Source organism: Candida theae (assembly GCF_024610275.1).
Source record: "Candida theae strain CBS 12239 chromosome Unknown scaffold48, whole genome shotgun sequence".
NCBI classification, from domain to species: domain Eukaryota; kingdom Fungi; phylum Ascomycota; class Pichiomycetes; order Serinales; family Debaryomycetaceae; genus Lodderomyces; species Lodderomyces theae.
The window spans coordinates 1-18,801 of NW_026261380.1; the positions used below are offsets into that span (position 1 = coordinate 1).

An 18,801-nucleotide genomic window follows, 5' to 3' on the forward strand; every position below is an offset into this window, starting at 1 on the left:
TTTTGTCAGTTTTGTGCATTCCTACCATATTTTCCAGAAAAGATTAAAAGAAAGAAAAAAAAAAGGGCCGAAAGTAAAAAGGAACTTTTTTATTTTTTTTTTATTTTTATATCTTTTCTATATATTATAGGTTTACGTAGCTACGCTTTTAAATCATCTATTGCTATTCCTCCATACTTTCCATTATCGTCTCCAACTCTTACGCATGCCTTGAACCTTGCATGATAAGATTTTCGACAATCATTACAAAAGCGACTTCTCAGCCGAGACTTCTTTGAGGAACAAAACTCGTGGTCAATTGAAAAAAGAAAAAAAAAAAAAAAAAAAAATAAAATAAACAGCTTCCTCCACGCACATTGAAACACCGTTCGTTATCAACATCCATCCCCACATACACTCTTAATGGACGCCTTTTCCAAAAGGGTGAAAACTTTTGACGCGTTCCCAAAAGTAGATCCACAGCATCAGGTGCGGTCTCAAAGAGGTGGACTCTCGAGTTTACTCACATATTTTTTTGGCTTACTTATATTGTGGGTTGAAATTGGTGGGTATATAGGTGGATATGTTGATAGACAATTTTTAGTCGACGACGTCATACGATCGGATTTGAGTATAAACCTTGATATGATTGTGGCAATGCCATGCGAGTTTCTACACACGAATGTTGAGGATATCACCAAGGATAGATTTCTTGCTGGAGAGACCTTGAACTTTGAAGGGATCAAGTTTTTCATTCCACCTGGATTTTCCATCAACAACCCGAATGATTTCCATGAAACTCCCAATTTGGATGAGGTCATGCAAGAGAGCTTGAGAGCAGAGTTTAGTCAATTGGGCCACAGGGTTAACGAAGGTGCGCCGGCTTGCCACATATTTGGCTCCATACCCGTCAATCAAGTTAAGGGAGATTTTAGAATAACAGCTAAAGGGTTCGGATACAGAGACAGGCTGTTTGTTCCACTAGAGGCACTTAATTTCAGCCACGTTATACAAGAGTTTTCGTACGGTGATTTCTTCCCCTTCTTGAACAATCCGTTGGATGCTACGGGGAAAGTCACCGAGGAAAATTTGCAAATTTACCTGTACTTTTCAAAAGTTGTGCCCACGTTGTATGAAAAACTAGGTTTAGAGGTTGATACAACCCAATATTCTTTGACTGAAAATCACCATGTCGTCAGAGTTGATCCACAAACTAAAAGACCACGGGGAATACCAGGTATTTATTTTGCATACGAATTTGAGCCAATAAAGTTGATTATACGGGAAAAGAGGATTCCATTCCTACAGTTCATTGCCAAATTAGGAACCATTGCAGGAGGTTTAATTGTAGCTGCTGGGTATTTCTTCAGGCTATACGAGAAGTTGCTAGTTTTACTATTTGGAAAACGGTACGTTGAACAGGGCAAGGAGCGGAAAGAAGGTGGGTTGCTAGATAAGGAACATTCCAGAGCTAGGGAGTAAGATGACGCTTTCCCTGTACTTTTTGCACATAGATTTTTGTTTTGTCACACGCAAAAACTACGTTTCTGGTAGAAGCGTTTTCAAACAACAGTAACGTAGAAAGTGTAGAGGGACGTTGACTCCATCAACCTTGAATGTGTTTGTGCACTAGTGTAGTACAGGTAGCGTGGGTGTAAAGTAAATGATGCGTCTCTGATCAAATTTTCTTTTTTTTTTTTTTCTTTTCTTTTTTCTTTTCATAACCCACAACCAAAGTGATACATCTGTCTACAAAAGCAACTAGCATACGGAAGGATACGCGTCTCATAACCGTTCTCTTTTCCAAAACTCAACCAAGATTAGAACAGTCATCAGAAGTGGCTCCACTTTGAAAAGAGGAAGTTTGGGGGGCTTTTTTTTAAAAAAACCGAAGTTAAAGACATTCCCACGTTTACTTCACAAATGACAGGTGTATCGCACGAGGCTAGTAGTGATGATAAGGAGTATGAAGAACTAACATCATTAATTAGAAGGTCTCTCGATGGGGCTAGTGATGCATCTGTGCACGAGCAAGCCATCACTCGTAGTTATAGTTACTTGATGCAACATACGTCAACAGATCATTGGTTCTGCAACCAACGCTTATACCCTATTGCTACGTACTCGTTGATCCTTTTTTCATTTCCAAATAGCTCATACGGTCCAGATCTACAACCCAGCATTGTCAAATGTCTATCTACTTGTGAAAAATGTCTACGTTACTTCAGCAAAGGTAAAGCAGAGTTGAGGTTGAGCTTTGCCATTAAGCGTAAAATCCCAATCAGCAATGTTCAGAAATTTTTGGATACAATCACAGCATGGGAAAGTTCCGTGCTATTGCCATTGATAAAAACATCATATTTGAAAATGGAATCCACAGGGACAGATACGGATGAACTGCTCAAGATTGCAATTCATTGGTGTATGAATAATCCAGACATTTTAAGACATTTCAGTGCAATCAACGATACATTTTCGAGCATTGTTTCAAGATTGATTAAACAGCTGGACGATTGTTTACCATCAGGTTTGCTTCCCGGTTTAGTTTATCTACTATTCGAAGGTACAACTATTGACAAGTCGTGGGTGCAGCGATGGATCATGAAATTGAGGCATAATCAAGTAGTGTACAACACTGTTAGACTCAATGAAGCAGTTATTCAGGAGTTCAGCATTCACTTGTACCAAATCCAGGATCCATCTTTCTACAGCGACCGAAATGCGATCAAGTTTTGGGAAAACTTTAATGATCTTGTGGACCTTGTTGACGATGATGCATTTGAAACCAGGGTAAATCAGCCAAAGGATATTGAAGTCATGAGTCAATACAAGAATTTGAGACTTTATCCAGCGACAAGACTTCTCGCTAATTGTTTAATGTCAAGTTTGAATGAACCACTTCCAATATTATTGAAAGTGTTGGAAAAACTATTGCGTCGCTTGAATTCCCGCTTTTGGTCACTAACCGGACCTATAAATTACCTGCAAATATTGGACTGCATCAAGTTCAATCCAGCATTTTGCAAGCTATTGCTACAAGCTTCCGTGGACGAGCATGCACGTACCAATTGGACATTGAGCGATATGCTACAGTGGATGTCAAGAATGGTTGAATCTGTCCCTCTGTCTGAAAGGGAGAGCGTTTGTTCGAAGTTGGGCGTGTTTTTGTTGAATTTTTCATCCACAGATACAGCAAGTGATCAAGCAATGAAAAGACAAACTTACTTGAGAAATTTTGGTTGCAAGTTATTCAACAGAGCTTTTGACTTTACCGACGAGGGCGACTTGAGTGATGCAAATTATACAGTGAAGTTGGTGTCATTTAGACAGTCTAGAGCAAGGATTGATTGTGTCAGCGAAGCTTTAGTTGCGCTAGCAGTAAACTCAAAGAGCGAGCATGCTGTGGAACTTATTGGCAAATGTGTTAGGTATGATGTTGCTATTTTGGGCCACAATAGTGTGTTGTTGCTCGAATACAAGATTCCCGTATTATTTGACACATTCCCATTACTCTGGGAAGCTATGGCAAAGTCAAGAATCAATTCGGATTCAAAGTTTGCAAAGGAAATCATCAAAAGCTTTCAACAATTGATTGTAGTGGTGAAGTTTCATCCTACAAAGGTTGAAGGAGTTAACAAGAAAATATCAGCAGCTAAAGAACAGCATGGAAAATCTTTGGAAGTGGTCATAAAATACGTTAACCTGATATTCGGCAACATCAGTCTTGCCCCTCAAACAGTTTTGAAGGAAATAATGGTTGATTCACACAGTGTCAACGCCGTATGGTCCTGTATATACTCTCCATTGTTGTCTCAATCTGCTTTAGAACTATTGAGCCAAGTCTACGACGGAAGCGGAAGATTAGAATGCATTGAGGAAAGCTTGAGTTGCAATTTCAAGCTAACCCTAAGTGCGATCAATTTCGGCCTTTCCACTTTGACCAATTTGGAGGCTTTTGAACCAACGCCGAAGGCGGTCAGAATTACTATGGATGTTGTGGAGGCATTGACTGATCCATTGACTTCGATCTTGTCGTTACCGGATATCGAGGGCGCTTACAAGGAAATTGAAAAATTTTGGAGTTCTTCTTTGTTGTTCCTTATTATGATCTATCAGAAAGCGATGTTTTGGGCTACAAAGTATCATATGCATGAATTGGTCGACTTTACTAGGGATACTTTGGATTTGAGTAATCAGTTGTTGGAATCTTTTCGTCCCTTTTCTGATGCTATAAGTCCCTACGCTGACAAGAAATCGGCGTCAGACTTATTTGCCGTGTTTATGGATGCATTTCAGTACATGGTGACATGGCTCAAATTGGGAGACACGGCTCTTTTGGACTCGTGTGTGGCTCTTGTGTTTAAAGTATTTGACTTAGCCAATGACCGAAACTTTGTCATGGAGGATAGTATAATTCAAAAGCTTGCAAACTTTGGTGTTAAAGCTAAAAAGTTTAATAACAAACTAAAAGAGGAGCAACGAAATGAGATCATTTCTCGAGCAAGGTCTGTGAACGAAAGTTTGGTCAACAAAATAGTCGAGGAGGCTAATGCCAAAGAAAGTCCGGATGTTGAATTTGTGAAAGACGTGTCCCCAACCACTGCATCCAAATTCCGAGCAAGTTCAAAACAACAACAAACCTTGGCCAGATTTGGGCACATTTCGAAAGAGCCTCCCGTTGCGCCACCACCACCTCCTCCTCCCAAAGAGGTAAAGGGTCTCAATAGTCTCGATAATATTCGAAAGGAGCTAAACAATTCTCGTGGTGCTGCCGCCAAAACAGGCAAAGTCCCCATGCATGCCCCCGCGCCTCCACGTCCAGCAGGGTTCAATTCAAAGAAGGCACCTCCGGTTGTTGGTCGGTCTTTGAATACGCTTAGACAGAAGAAAGTCACGTCTGACTCGTCAGATGACGAAGAAGATATTGACACAAGTGACCTTTTTGTCACCAAAAAGAAAGTTTCAAAAATTACAGAGGTTGATTTGAATGGGAAAGTTATCAGTCTGATCGATCGTATGCCTCGTAAGAGAGTGCTGGCGGAAAAGCTGGAGAAGGAGAAGATGAGGTCAAGATTGAATGTGGATCTAAAACCCTTGTACCTCACTATTTTGCAATGGAACTACAACTTTAGAAATGATTACCCCACAAACGACAAGTCTGCTTACGCCAAGGTGAAAGAATCTTACAAGGATGTCAAGGAATACGTTTCGACGATGGAGCCATTGTTTATGCTTGAATGCTGGCAACTGATTCAAGCAGCTAGAGATACAGCAGACGAGGATCCCTTTGAAATTGTGGTTGGGACAAGGACTTCTGTTGACGGCTTTTTTGACGTTTTCACGTCAATGAGCAAAAAGACAATTGAAAACAGAAAGTTGACGGAATCTGACTTGCTCGTGATTGCATGTGATAACGAATCAGTTATTCAGACTAAGGATAGAAGAAATTACTTGAAATCTCCCGCGACGCCTTGCTGTTTGGCCAAAATCAAGGAGATCAAATATGTCAACCCTGAGTATTCAGATGTGACTTTGAGAATTGCCAAGACGTCGCCGATTGCGGGTTTATTGACCCCAAAGGGAACAATTATTGGAATGAAGGTGATTCAGATGATAACTGCAGAGAGGGAATATTCTTCGTTGCATGGTTTGCAATATTATGACTTGGTGGATTCAATCATTCTGGCAACTCCCACCATTCCAAAGAATGTTGACGACAAAGATGTCGAACATACGCATAAGCTTTATGATGTGAATTTATCGCAGGCCAGGGCGATAATTGGGTCTTACCAAAGTGAGGGATTTTCGTTAATTCAAGGACCTCCAGGGACTGGTAAAACAAAGACTATTTTGGGAATCGTTGGATACTCCTTGTCTCAAGGGTCCAACGAGAAAGCCATTGAGACGCCCTCCAAATTACCTTCTCCATCTTCCAAGGGCAAGATCTTAATCTGCGCGCCAAGTAACGCTGCTGTTGATGAATTGGTGCTCAGGTTGAGGAATGGAGTTAGGAATTCAAAAGGAGAGCACATGCCTTTAAAGGTTGTCAGACTTGGAAGAAGTGATGCCATTAATCCTGCAGTAAAAGACTTGACTTTGGAAGAGTTGGTTGACAAAGAGTTGCAAAGCAAACAACTGGAAGTTGTTACCGATCCAAATCTTAGACCCGAGCTTACCAAGAAAACTCAGGAAAAAGACCGATTGAGAGCACGACTTAATGACGAAACCATGGATATGAAGGAGAGGGATCGTGTTCAACAGAAGTTACGTGAGATCAATAGAGAGAGAAGTGAACTTGCGAAAAAACTTGACCAGCAGCGTGAGCAAACATCCATTGCTTACAGAAACAGGGAAATTGATAGAAGAAATATCCAGGCAAAAATATTGTCCGAAGCAAACATATTATGTGCTACTTTGTCTGGATCTGCACACGATTTGGTTGCCAATTTGTCGGCGACTTTCGATCAAGTGATTATTGATGAAGCATGTCAGTGTTTAGAACTGGCTGCCATTATTCCGCTCCGATATGGGTGTAAAAAGTGTATCATGGTTGGTGACCCAAAGCAGTTACCACCAACAGTATTGTCACAATCTGCTGCATCTTTCAATTATGATCAGAGTTTGTTTGTTCGAATGCAAAAAAACTATCCCGAATCAGTATATTTGTTGAACACGCAGTACAGGATGCATCCTATGATATCAAGATTTCCAAGCGCTGAGTTTTATCAATCCAAATTGATTGATGGACCTGGAATGGAGGAGAAAAACACACGGCCGTGGCATCTGGTTGAACCTTTGTCGCCATATAGGTTCTTTGATATTGTCAGTAGACACGAGAGAAACGAATTGTCACGTTCGTTTTTCAACACCGAGGAAGCCAAAGTATGTTTGCAATTGGTACAGAAAATGATGACGATGATTCCTCAAGGGGAGATTGCTGGTAAAATTGGTATTATATCGCCATATAAGGAACAGATTAGAACTATCAAAGGGGTGTTTGAACGAGCCTATGGGAGACTTATTTTTAATGAGATAGATTTCAATACTGTGGATGGGTTCCAGGGACAAGAGAAGGAAATCATTATCATGTCCTGTGTTCGGGCAAGTTCTAGTGGAAGTGTTGGATTTTTGAGTGATATTCGCCGTATGAATGTGGCCCTCACGAGAGCGTGCACAACATTGTGGATATTGGGAAATAAGTCTTCTTTGGAGAGGGATACAGTGTGGAAACGATTGATACAGGATGCTGAAAACAGGAAGGCAATAAGTAAAGCTCATTCGGGATTTTTGAGCAACTATGTTGCTACTTCATCATTTAACCCTCTTGATAAACTTCCAAAAAGACCTCAAATGGATGGCCAGCGATCTGAAAACAAGAAGCAAAAAACTGATGGCGGTCAGAGCTCATCGAGGAAATTGAATGGAGCCGCACCTGCTCTACCTAAATATTCCAGTCCTCACGCAGTGGGCTCTACCAAACACATAGTTCCGTCATCCTCGGGAGTTCTTCCTGTTAGACCAGGAGGGACAAGTCCTGCGGTGGTAAAGGAAAGCAATGTTGCCACGATTGCCAGTCCAGTCACTGCGAAGCCGCCTGAACGGCAACCGACTAAATACAAAGTCGTCGATGGTGGTGGGGGTACCACTGCCAGCCATGGTCCTCAACCTGCATTATCAGGTAACCTTCCAAAACGACCTCTCGACCCCACTTCTTCTGGTGTTGTTCTTCCGCCAAAGCCCAAGACACCCTCCATGTTTATCAAAAGGAGACCACCACCGAGACATTAAACAAAACCATAATTACAATAGCATTTACATTACGTATACACAATTTACACATTAGCATTATCAAATCAACTCTGCTTCAGATGTCTTTCATTTTGTTGTTTCACGATTGATATTGCGTCAATCACCGCATTGATCTCACTATTGACCAACTGCGTTAATATGTCTCGCAGATCCAGAAAAGAGATTGATCTTGCCGCCAGCTCCAATTGATCTCGAGTTTGAGTCAATGTATGTAGCACTGGCTCAATATCACCAGCAGAGTTGGACTCCTGTAAAACCTTTTCAAGCCGCTCTTCTTGTAAAGACATTATATGTCCAATTCGAGACCATTGTTTATCACATTCATGGTATAATGCAGCCATCTTTGCCGTACCAGACACTTGATTGGTCAAACCGTCTATTCGTAGTCGTAAGAAAGTAGTTATAGGCTCCACATCTAAAGTCATAGTGGAGCCAAGGTTCAGTTTCGGTTGTGGCGATTCACTTCTTTTTGGAACGCGCAGAAGTACCTTTTGGATGATAGATTGGACTTGGTTCTTGACTAACTTTGAATTTTGTGCGCCGGTTGCATACCCTTTTTCGAAAGGTGTTGGTCCATGTCCATGATTCCTTAGTGAATCGTCTTGTGTAGAAGGGATGGTTTGGGATGAGGTGTCGATGGTGGTTGTCTCGGGAGCCGGCTCATAAGGCTTCATTCCAATCGATGGCTCCAGCTTGGTGTCATTGACGGGATCTTTGTTGCAAACAATTTGGGCCATTGAGTGATGAGATTCCCCATTGCCCTCTTCTTTTTCAGGCATGGTGAATGCTAGGTCAACGGCTCTTTCTTTGATCAAGTTTGCTAGATCGGACCCAGGAAACCCATTGCTTGATAGATAATCAATTAAAACTTCTTTTCCTTTCAGTTCTAAGTAACGCAAATTCTCCCCACAAATAGCAGTTCGGCTTTCTAACACGCTTGTGGTCCCATCTATCTCTTTGTTCAAAATCGACTTCTTTTCTTGCAAATGCACGATGCGGTTTTGAAGCTCCCTAATTTCATCATCAATCTTGGTGGATTCATTCAACAACCCAGCAAGTTTTGCCCCATGCGTACTCTCCACACTTTTTGCTCTCTGTATCTTTTGCAAAACTTTGTCACGCTTCAAGCTCCAAGCATCAAAGTACGCGCTCACAGACTTTGTATATGACACATCCTTCAAGTATAGTTCGTTCAAGGAAAAGTAACATTCAGATAATTGATGAAATATTTGCTGAATCTTTGACCTAGTCTGGAGCAAATCTGAATCCCCTTCTTTTAGCAGCAGACTATAACGATTTCTCTGCTCGATTAGGTTCCTTTCAAGAGATTTTATCCGTTCTGAAAGATACTGCATGGGCTCGGTAAAGTCTTGGTGGGCCAGGGGTAGCACAAGCTTTGACAATTGCAACAGGCTTGGATTTAATGTATTGTTCGAATCTGCTAGCAAACTACTTTGGTCTTTGCTGAGATGCAAAGACTCCTTGTCGTAGTGTGGTCCATCCACCAAATCAGCATGCTTATCTGTTATAAACTCCTCTGGGTCATGCTCAAATTCGTCATCGTCATAACTCTCACTCTCTGAAACAGGTATCTGTTGTTGGTACCTCTTTGGTAACTTAATCGGTAGTTCACTTTTGAGAGTAGATGCTAAATTTATTGACTCGTATTCATTGTCCATTGGTGAAGATGTTTTGTGTGGGATGCTGTGGGATAAAAGATTTGATGAGCTTATCTCGAGAAGCCACATTAAAATACAAAGAGACAACTCCCCCCCCCCAAAAAAAAAAAAACAAAAAAAAAAAAAAAAAACACAAAAAGAAACAGAAAAGAATAAAAATATCACCAAGTAGAATGGCCACGCAATTGACAGAACCATCGTCTCAAAGGTGATAGAGATTGAGAGGATGCTAGAGAAGGACTGTCACGCTACTTCGTCTTGTAGTGATTCCAAAAAAGCAATCTCGATTACAACTTCTTTATAATAGCTGTCTCTACCACAAGCAACTACTTCTCAGAACGGAAGAGCTCTACACTGGGGCAGGTCATCCTACTGTCCTATCCAATATTACATCCCCCAACCCACCATTGTGTCTCTCCATCGTAGCCTGATTTTGTGGCGAACGCGTACTGGATCTCCATCTGCAAAGAAAACGACAAAAAAACAAAAAGAAACAAACAAGCCAAGCAACAGCTACAGCAACCGACACCTCAACGTGACACATAACCCCCATCTATGAAGATCCTATGCGTGGCAGAAAAACCATCAATTGCGAAAGAAGTGGCCAACATTTTGGGTGGAGGACGAGTACTGGTTCGAAACTCAAAGAACAAATACATCAAAAACTACGACTTTAAATTTGCATTCCCAGACCGTGGTCTTTGCGACGTGACAATGACTTCCGTTGTTGGCCATATAACCAATCTCGATTTCCCACCTCAGTATCAATGGGGTAAATGTGCTGCCGAGAGACTTTTCACTGCCGAGATCATTACGAAAGTAACAAAACAAGACGTGTTTGATAATATCGCAACGGAAGCTAGGACTTCAGACAAGTTGATGATATGGACAGATTGTGATCGCGAAGGGGAATTCATCGGTCAAGAGATCTTTGATGCTGCAAGGAAGGGAAATAATCGGATTCTTCTTAGTGATGTTTGGAGGAGCAAGTTTTCTCATCTTGAACGAAATCACATTCTTCGTGCAGCCAAATCCCCCATTGCATTAGACACAAGAGCAGCATCGGCAGTTGCTTGCCGCATGGAACTTGATTTCAGAGTTGGCACAAGCTTCACGCGGCTCTTGACGGATAGTTTAAAATCTAGCAGCATCATTGATAAAAAGGAGATTGCTTCTTATGGTACATGCCAATTCCCTACCCTTGGTTTTGTGGTGGATAGATACAAGAGAGTTAAAAGTTTCAAGCTGGAACCATTCTGGTACATTGAGCCGGTACTACGAAAGGAAAATAAGAGAACGGTATTCAATTGGGTGAAAGGGCGCCTATTTGATAGACTCTACGTTCTACTAATGTATGAACGATGTCTCAAACATGAACACGGTGAAGTCACTGACTTGAAAACAAACCCCACTACCAACTATCGTCCGTTGCCCCTAACAACTGTCGAACTACAAAAGGATTGCGCAAGATTCTTCAAAATGTCAGCAAAAGCAACTCTTGAGGCGGCTGAGAAATTGTATAATCGAGGGTTCGTATCATATCCAAGGACGGAGACTGACAAGTACCCCCCTACAATGGATTTCAAAGGTTTATTTGAAAAACAAAAACAAGATCCTCGTTGGGGGACGTATAGTGAAACCTTATTAAAGAATGGCCACGAACAACCAAGGAACGGATCGCATGATGATCACGCGCATCCAGCAATCCACCCCGTCAATTACGTATCGATTGATTCGTTGGCACTGGCCAACGAAAAGAAGGTTTATGAGTACGTGGTGCGGCGATTTTTGGCATGTTGTTCAAAAGATGCCAAAGGTATGTTGACACTGGCAACGTTGAAATGTGGTGAAGAGTTTTTCACCGCTAGTGGACTCATGGTTACCGAGAGAAACTATCTAGACATATACACTTATAAAAAATGGGAGAGTTCGAAACTGTTGCCAAATTTCCAAATGGGTGAAAAAGTGAAGGTATCCAGTGGGTTGATGCAGGAAGGCAAAACTAGTCCACCGCAGTTGATGACTGAGCCGGAATTGATTGCTTTGATGGATGCAAATGGTATCGGAACGGATGCAACTATTGCAGAGCACATTGACAAGATCTTGTCGCGAAAGTACGTTACCAAGGTGAAAAAGGGTAAAGTTGATTATATCGAGCCCTCGCCATTAGGCATTGGCCTTATTGAGGGCTTTGAAAAGATGGAATTTAATGGGATTTCGCTCTCAAAACCATTCTTAAGAAAAGCCTTGGAAAATTTGTTACAGGATATTTGCAATGGATCTAAGACGAAGCCTCAAGTGGTTGAAGAGATGAAAAAAGTGTATCATGATGCATATGGTGTATGCTCTCAAAAGGTTTCCCTTTTGATCAGTGAATGTAGAGCAGCCACTCGATCAAATACAATGTGAATAGTGTGTAGATAAAATACAAAGCGGAAAAAAAAAAAAATATAAAAAAAATAAATAAAAATAAAAAAAAAATACGAAACAAACAGACAAGTCCCGTTCTCCTGTAGCCATGTTTGGATCATCTGGCGCGTTTGGAAACCAATCGAATCCGTTTGCAACGGGGAACAAGTCGACACCTTCTGGGTTTGGCTCTGGAAGTTTTGCAAATACTGGACAGGGTGGTTTCGGTAGTTCGGGCTTTGGGAGTTCGGGACTGAGTGGCAGTGGATTTGGAAACTCAGGATTTGGAAGTTCAGGATTTGGGGGCTCTGGTGGATCTGCATTTGGAAGCACCGGTTTCGGTAAGTCGTCATCCACCGCTACCAGTAATGGCTCAGGATTTGGTAACACGAGATTCAATGGTTCAGCTTTTGGGAATAGCACCACTCTGGCGTTTGGAACACAGAATAAAACCGCATCACAGTCTAGTCCATTTGGAGCGTTCCTGAATAATGCAGGATCACAATTTGGAAATCAATCAACTGCATCACCTTTCGGGTCAACAAACAATTCGTCGCCCTTTGGTAATTCAGGCGGTGCGACAAGTGCAGGATTTGGTAACCCATCTGCGTCGTCTGCATTTGGTAATAAGGCAACCACACTGTCCACAGTTGGGGGAAGTGGTTTTGGAAGTAGCGGTTTTGGAAGTAGTGGTTTTGGAAGTAGCGGTTTTGGTGGCAGTGGATTTGGAAATGCAGCAGCTAATCAAGCGCTGTCATTTGGCTCTGGGTCCTCGAACACAGCTTCTGCCTTTGGATCATCTGGTGGAGCTACATCGGCATTTGGAAATAAACAACCATCAACCACGTCACCATTCGCTAGCCAACCTGGACAGCAACAATCAACAACTTCTCCCTTTGGTGCGCCAACTACAAGCAATCCGACAACAAGTGCATTTTCACAATTCAATGGGGCGGCCCAGTCACCTTTTGGGCAGATCAAACCTCCACCGACATCAACGCCCTCACCGTTTGCATCTACAACTACGCAGAACACATTTGGGTCAAATCGAGCGTCAGGTCAGCAGACACAGCCCCTGCTGGTATTTGGATCTTCCAGCACTACCAACACAAGCTTGGCTTTTGGTTCATCCAAGCAGGGCGATATCTCCACACTGCTTGCCAATTTGAGTGTAGCTGTTCAAGAAGCTTTCAAAGCACCTACTTTCGAGTTGGGCCATGTCCCAGATATACCTCCACCACCAGAGCTATGTGTGTAATCTTATATACCTAATAATAACGAAGTAATGATATTCTGTACAAACAAAAGTGAATGAAAAGAAAGACAGAAAAAAAAAAAAAAAAAAATACATCCACACCAAACCGCAAGATAGGCATGATTTGTGTCGAATGTGGACATCGCAATATACCAAACTTATACTCCAAGTACAAGAGCGAATATGTGAAACTTACAGTCTGCGATGCATGCAACAAGATTTGTGATAAATACATCGAGTATGATGCTGTTATATTGTTTCTTGATATCTTGTTATTAAAGAAACCGGCATACCGGCATTTGGCATACAATTTGACAGAATGGCAAATCCACAACCATGGCAATTTCAGTTCGAAATATCAAAACTTGGTTCGGTTGATTGTATTGATCATTTTGTTTGATGTGTACTTGACATGGGCCACGTGTGAAAGGAACCAATTTTGGCTTCAAGAAGAAGCTTACGATGGAGTCACGCAATTGGTGTTGCAACTGAGCTTAATCAGCCAGTACATGTTTTTCATAATTGTCATAAGCTTACGTCACCTTTTGTTTAATGTGGTTATGCAATGCATTCTTCGTGGGTCGTATGGCTTTGGCAATTGGGTAAACACGGTTATTCTGGAACGCGATCAATGGGGCTACGTCACAGCGGTGCTCTTAACTACAATCATGTGCTCGGGCTCAGTGAAATTGTTCCGCATATTGACATTGATTTGGCCGTATGATATATCGATACCGTTTCGAGCATTTGATGCGATTGGGTTTGTTTACGTAATTGAGGCATTACATATTGTGACAGGGCTAGCCTACACGTCAATTGTAACAACGGTGCTGGTTTCGTCGTTGCTACTGTATCTTGCTGTCGCCTGGAGTAAACGGGTTGTAGTAGGTTATATGTAAAGAGAAGGATGTAGACTGTCAACATTATCTGTGCATTTATTAAAACTAATCTTTAAGAACAACGTACAAAGCATGCAAGATACCTGGGAACCACACAAAAATACAAAGTAAACAATTTAACCAAAAGCTAGGTCCCAACCCATCCTTCATAAAGACGGCCAACGGTGGCAAAAAAATGGCAAGAATCACAGCCACAATCTTTTCAGAGTCCATTGCTGAGCTAATTTCGTGGAGAATGTGAGCGTAGTTTCAGGATGTAATTTGTGTGTCAACTTCTTAGCGGTAATATACTTGTGAAGCGAATTTAACTCAATGAACAATTGGGTCAGCTGGGAGTAAGTGGTGGAATGGTGCGAGTATGTGTTGGCGTGTGGTACTTCTCCGTAAATTTGTTGTTGAGATTTTTTCTAATTTCTGTTGATGGGGGGTTTTTATATATAAACAGGAAATTATAGTTTCTGCTTATATACAGTACACCAAATTAGTCTTTTGTGTTGTTTGTTGATTACGATGACCTACCTGGAAAAAGACTCTACTAAGACCTTACTTTCAAAGTCATCAATAACAAGGAAGAATTGGGAAGATCCTTGCTTTTGAACCTTATCCACCAAGAGAGATTGATCTTGTACACACTCACAAGGATATGGTGAATTCTTTACGCTACAACGTGTAGACCAAGGGGGGAAGGGGGTGGTGCTTTAAAACTACCTTCATGTGGCAAGTACGCACACCATTGCTTGCGAGCTGAGTCTCGGAATACAGTGATAAACTGAGGAACCACCATCTTGGTGATGCCAAACGTCACTTAAAACTCGGAAAAAATGGGAATAGGTCCCATCGGCGCGAAAAAAAAAATAAAAATAAAAAAAAAATTAACACAATCTAAACACCGAGAAACAAATGATCGTTAACCCCGAAACAGCGCGTACTTAAGTTGCAACACGGAAAAGAAGTTTCTGGAGTTCATTTTTTCATGACTTTTTTAATAAGTCGCCACTCTAGGTCTACCTTAATAGAGTCATTCTTTGAGTGCGCAAAAAACAAAAGAACAGTTTAGCGAAAGAAAGAAAGAAAGAAAGAAAGAAAGAAAGAAAGAAAGAAAGAAAGAATGCAATTTTAACGGGATTTCAATAAACTTATCATTTGCATACGTATATAGTTAACACGAGAATAGAATAGGCAGTAGCTCGAAGTGATGCAATAGTGGAACTATCATAACGTTTCTGGTGACGATTGTGCACATTTTTCGTCAATTGGATGGATTCATGCTCCCAAAACGACCTGAAGACCTGATATACACTCTAAGGGCTAAGAGAGTATGGTCTTTGTTGTTGATTGTTTGTACAATGGTTGTGATCAAAGACAACCTTATCCCTGCCCAATCAAATACAGTTATTTTTTTCGCCTGTAATAGACTATTTTGTTTGCAACAATACAAAACTGTTACGTAATAAATTGTATAATCATTTTCTTTGTGCTACTTGTTTATCGCTTTGCTCAAGATTTTGTGATAATCATCGAACATTCTTTGCAACACAGTTTTTCCATATCCTATCTTTTTTCACAACGAAACCTTCAAGTAAGCTGCAGACTTTGTGTGTTACACTAATCAGCAAAGAAGTTCTTGTCACAGGCCTTTTGTTCCTTTAGTGGAAGAACCTTGATAAGGGTTAATTGTGGTACAGAAGTTAACTTCGAAAACAATCTAACAAGATTTAATCAATACACGGAGCAAGAAGCTGTGTCTCATTGTTGGCCACACCACTTCATTTATAATCTCTCTTCTGAGCGGTAACATCTACCCAATGTACTTATTCTTCCTAAGGTAGTCTGTTGTTTTCTTCTTGTCCAACACTGTGGCAACAACAATTCGTTTTTATTCGAATTTTTGTTATCTCACATAGTATTAGTAATTTTGACACAAAGATGAATCGCTGGTGGCCATACGATAAGTCTTCAATAAATCTGTTCCAAAACATTCAACTTCATTTGCTGACTATAATAATAGATATAAGCAGCTTTTGAACCACATATGCTGAAACAGGTTTTTTACAACTTTTAAACAATATGTTAAGAGCGACTACTGAAACCACGACAACTTCGTCATCTTATCATCCAGACACTGACCGAGCAAATGCCCGGAGAAAGTCGCTGATTGTTATCACTCCTTCTCAAATACTCTGCGGCTCCTTTGACAGTAACACCTATCTGGCAATGTCAAATGACACTGGAACTACAACACCTACTGTGCTTCCTCCGTTTTCGTTCCTGAAAAAACCAATCGATACTAAGGTGAATACTTGTGAGGAGTTAAAGCTGAACATATCAAAAGCAATCAGGAGGGAAAGCAGATCAACAACCCCAAGACTGCCACAGTTGCCCATTAGTAAAGATATCATTGACTATGATGAGAAAATACGATTTCCTCAAATGACCAGTTGTCAGTATATCTATGACACCCAACCGAAAACAAATCGCACCACTTCATTCGAAACTGATTCTCATAGCAATCTTGATTCTGATTTTGTTGAAAAGAAGGAGTACAAACCCGCTGCTGTTGATATGAATTCAACAAGACGCTATTCAACGCCAAACAAGACCGACCCATATAATAGTTTACCGAAATTGTGTGACAAAGTTTCCAATCAAACTTTGAATCAAGTATATCCTATTAAAAAGCCATTGATGACCCCTGCTGTGTTGCGAGCAGAACCTCTAGTGCAACAGTCACATCAAACAAAAAAGTACTCACCGAATACAAATGAGCTTACATCCACCTGGAAAGATGATAAGTCTACTCCACTAGCACAAAACATGTCTACATCGTTCACTGTATTTATGTCAGATTTTCAATGCATCAACATTTCAACCGAACCAAGTCATCAACATTGGCAACCAAACAGTGCAACCAACGCTTGTATGGCTTGCCTTCGGTCTTTCCACAGCCCCCTAGTTACTATGCTTTATGATGTACCCAAACGGCATCATTGCCGTTTTTGTGGATTGATTTTTTGCAAGCTGTGTTTGGATTCAACAAGTGGCACTAGCAAAAGTTCAATTTCGTCTGCATCGTCTACTCTCACATCAAGCACAACCGAATCTGTTGGAGTGTGTACCGAGGGTGACTTGCAACACAGTGAATACACAATAATCATTGACAATAAATCCAACTTTATAATCCCAGTGAACTCAAAAGATGCCAATGCTATTACTTCCTTGGCGTGTCAAACAAAGATTTGTAACAAATGTTCTCGTCTTTACAAGACATTGTCAACTGAAATAAATAAACGTGAAAATTTATTGAAGCTAGTTAAGTGTGACAGTGTGTTGAGCCAGAACGATTCTTCAGTGCTTGGGCGGGCGGAAGCAGTTGTGGTGGTTGAAAACCCATACAATATCCAAAGCAACATAAGTGATTACGAAACTACAACTCCACTCAAGCTCAAGCAATTGACTATATGCATCAAGAAAAGTGGGATTAAGGGTGGAAATGGTGCTGAAATCGGATCAGACGTTGGTGCTCAAGAAGAACGGAGAATGAGTGTTGTTGGGGAGGTACCGAACGACTGGACATGGAGTTCATTTTAAAGAATTGGGGGGGGCAGGGGGTAATTTGAGATTGATTAGTGTAGTTAAATTCTTTTATACAGTATAATTTATTCATGGCATGAACGCAACTGTCTCTATATGACAGGAAAGGAGCTCTGTCTTCTTGCAGGTGCCAAGAGTAGAGTCAATAAGCTTTGCATTTGACTTGGCATATACGAAGTATCGTATTTGCATTCAGTCTTTTAGGACGTCCCCATCGCGTAACACTTTTGCAGTCAATCAGATTTATCGCGCTCAACAAATCTTATATCTTTGTTGACGTGCGAATTTGCACTCCTATACAAAATGTGAATCAAGCTGTAGCGTTTGCAATGTGGATAGCTCAAAAGTTCTAGTTAACACGACACTTCTGAATGGACGATAAAGTAGTCAAAACCACGATACATGTTTGGGGACTACATGTATACAGTCATGCATCATCCTATGTGATGAACTTTAAAGTCACATCTCAGACATCTCGAATTGGCCATCCGGAGGAAAACTGCTTACCTTTCGCTATATCTTCCAAACGTTGAGTGTATCGGTCCATTTTTCCCAACTAGTTTAATAAAGTGTTCAAGATGTGTCATTGCTATGTTACTCAACCTCGTTGATTCTGTCAGAGATCAATATTTATCATTATGTAATATATTACGTAATACGTATCAAAAATTGGCGGGATAAAAAAAAAAGAAAATAACGAAAAGGATTGACGCGTCATATGTCACAAAGACAGCAAGGATTTACACAAGGCAGGGACTCCACTTTCTCTCCCTCTGTTATACCGCTATGGCTAAAGTTAGCCGACTTCGCTGTCAAACTTGGCTTGCATAGCAGTCTGCATAAGGGGTGGGATTAGCCTAGATTTTGTAGCAAAGAGTGGTGAATCTAAATTGAATAGAAAACAGCTATTTCAATTATGAAGTCTAGAACAATCCAATGCAATTTGGCTGGTCGATAAATATGAGATGCGTCAATTCAAACTAAATCAAGCAGCATTCGTCAGAGAAGTCTTCAAATAATGCCACAATAAAATCAGCTCGCCGAATTGTATTTCGCAAAATACTGGAACTCAATGTAACAAAACATACCATTGGTTTTACCATGTCAATGAGATTAACTCTCTTCGGTCTCTTTATACGCCTAGTTGCGTGTACTAGTTCAACTGACTTTGCTGAGGAAC

General features: G+C 40.9%; 7 protein-coding genes across 7 annotated transcripts; 6 read left to right on the forward strand and 1 right to left on the reverse strand. All coding sequences in view use genetic code 12, as the record gives it.

Annotated features, from left to right (window-relative positions):
* Nucleotides 1–402: 402 nt before the first annotated feature.
* KGF57_001256 (uncharacterized protein) lies at nucleotides 403–1,461 on the forward strand (the record flags this gene model as incomplete). Its single annotated transcript, XM_051750442.1, has 1 exon — nucleotides 403–1,461. The coding sequence occupies one exon, from the start codon at nucleotides 403–405 to the stop codon at nucleotides 1,459–1,461; it is 1,059 nt and encodes a 352-aa protein (XP_051610200.1).
* Nucleotides 1,462–1,902: 441 nt separating this feature from the next.
* Nucleotides 1,903–7,767, forward strand: SEN1 (putative DNA/RNA helicase; the record flags this gene model as incomplete). The annotated part of the gene is made up of 1 exon (XM_051750443.1): nucleotides 1,903–7,767. One exon carries the CDS (start codon nucleotides 1,903–1,905, stop codon nucleotides 7,765–7,767), a length of 5,865 nt encoding a protein of 1,954 aa, XP_051610201.1.
* Nucleotides 7,768–7,832: 65 nt separating this feature from the next.
* On the reverse strand, nucleotides 7,833–9,467 carry KGF57_001258 (uncharacterized protein; the record flags this gene model as incomplete). Its single annotated transcript, XM_051750444.1, has 1 exon — nucleotides 7,833–9,467. One exon carries the CDS (start codon nucleotides 9,465–9,467, stop codon nucleotides 7,833–7,835), a length of 1,635 nt encoding a protein of 544 aa, XP_051610202.1.
* Nucleotides 9,468–10,022: 555 nt separating this feature from the next.
* On the forward strand, nucleotides 10,023–11,876 carry KGF57_001259 (DNA topoisomerase 3; the record flags this gene model as incomplete). The annotated part of the gene is made up of 1 exon (XM_051750445.1): nucleotides 10,023–11,876. One exon carries the CDS (start codon nucleotides 10,023–10,025, stop codon nucleotides 11,874–11,876), a length of 1,854 nt encoding a protein of 617 aa, XP_051610203.1.
* Nucleotides 11,877–11,985: 109 nt separating this feature from the next.
* Nucleotides 11,986–13,134, forward strand: KGF57_001260 (FG-nucleoporin; the record flags this gene model as incomplete). Its single annotated transcript, XM_051750447.1, has 1 exon — nucleotides 11,986–13,134. One exon carries the CDS (start codon nucleotides 11,986–11,988, stop codon nucleotides 13,132–13,134), a length of 1,149 nt encoding a protein of 382 aa, XP_051610204.1.
* A 116-nt stretch (nucleotides 13,135–13,250) lies between these two features.
* Nucleotides 13,251–14,030, forward strand: ARV1 (sterol homeostasis protein; the record flags this gene model as incomplete). The annotated part of the gene is made up of 1 exon (XM_051750448.1): nucleotides 13,251–14,030. The coding sequence occupies one exon, from the start codon at nucleotides 13,251–13,253 to the stop codon at nucleotides 14,028–14,030; it is 780 nt and encodes a 259-aa protein (XP_051610205.1).
* A 2,067-nt stretch (nucleotides 14,031–16,097) lies between these two features.
* Nucleotides 16,098–17,618, forward strand: KGF57_001262 (uncharacterized protein; the record flags this gene model as incomplete). Its single annotated transcript, XM_051750449.1, has 1 exon — nucleotides 16,098–17,618. The coding sequence occupies one exon, from the start codon at nucleotides 16,098–16,100 to the stop codon at nucleotides 17,616–17,618; it is 1,521 nt and encodes a 506-aa protein (XP_051610206.1).
* Between the last annotated feature and the right edge of the window lie 1,183 nt (nucleotides 17,619–18,801).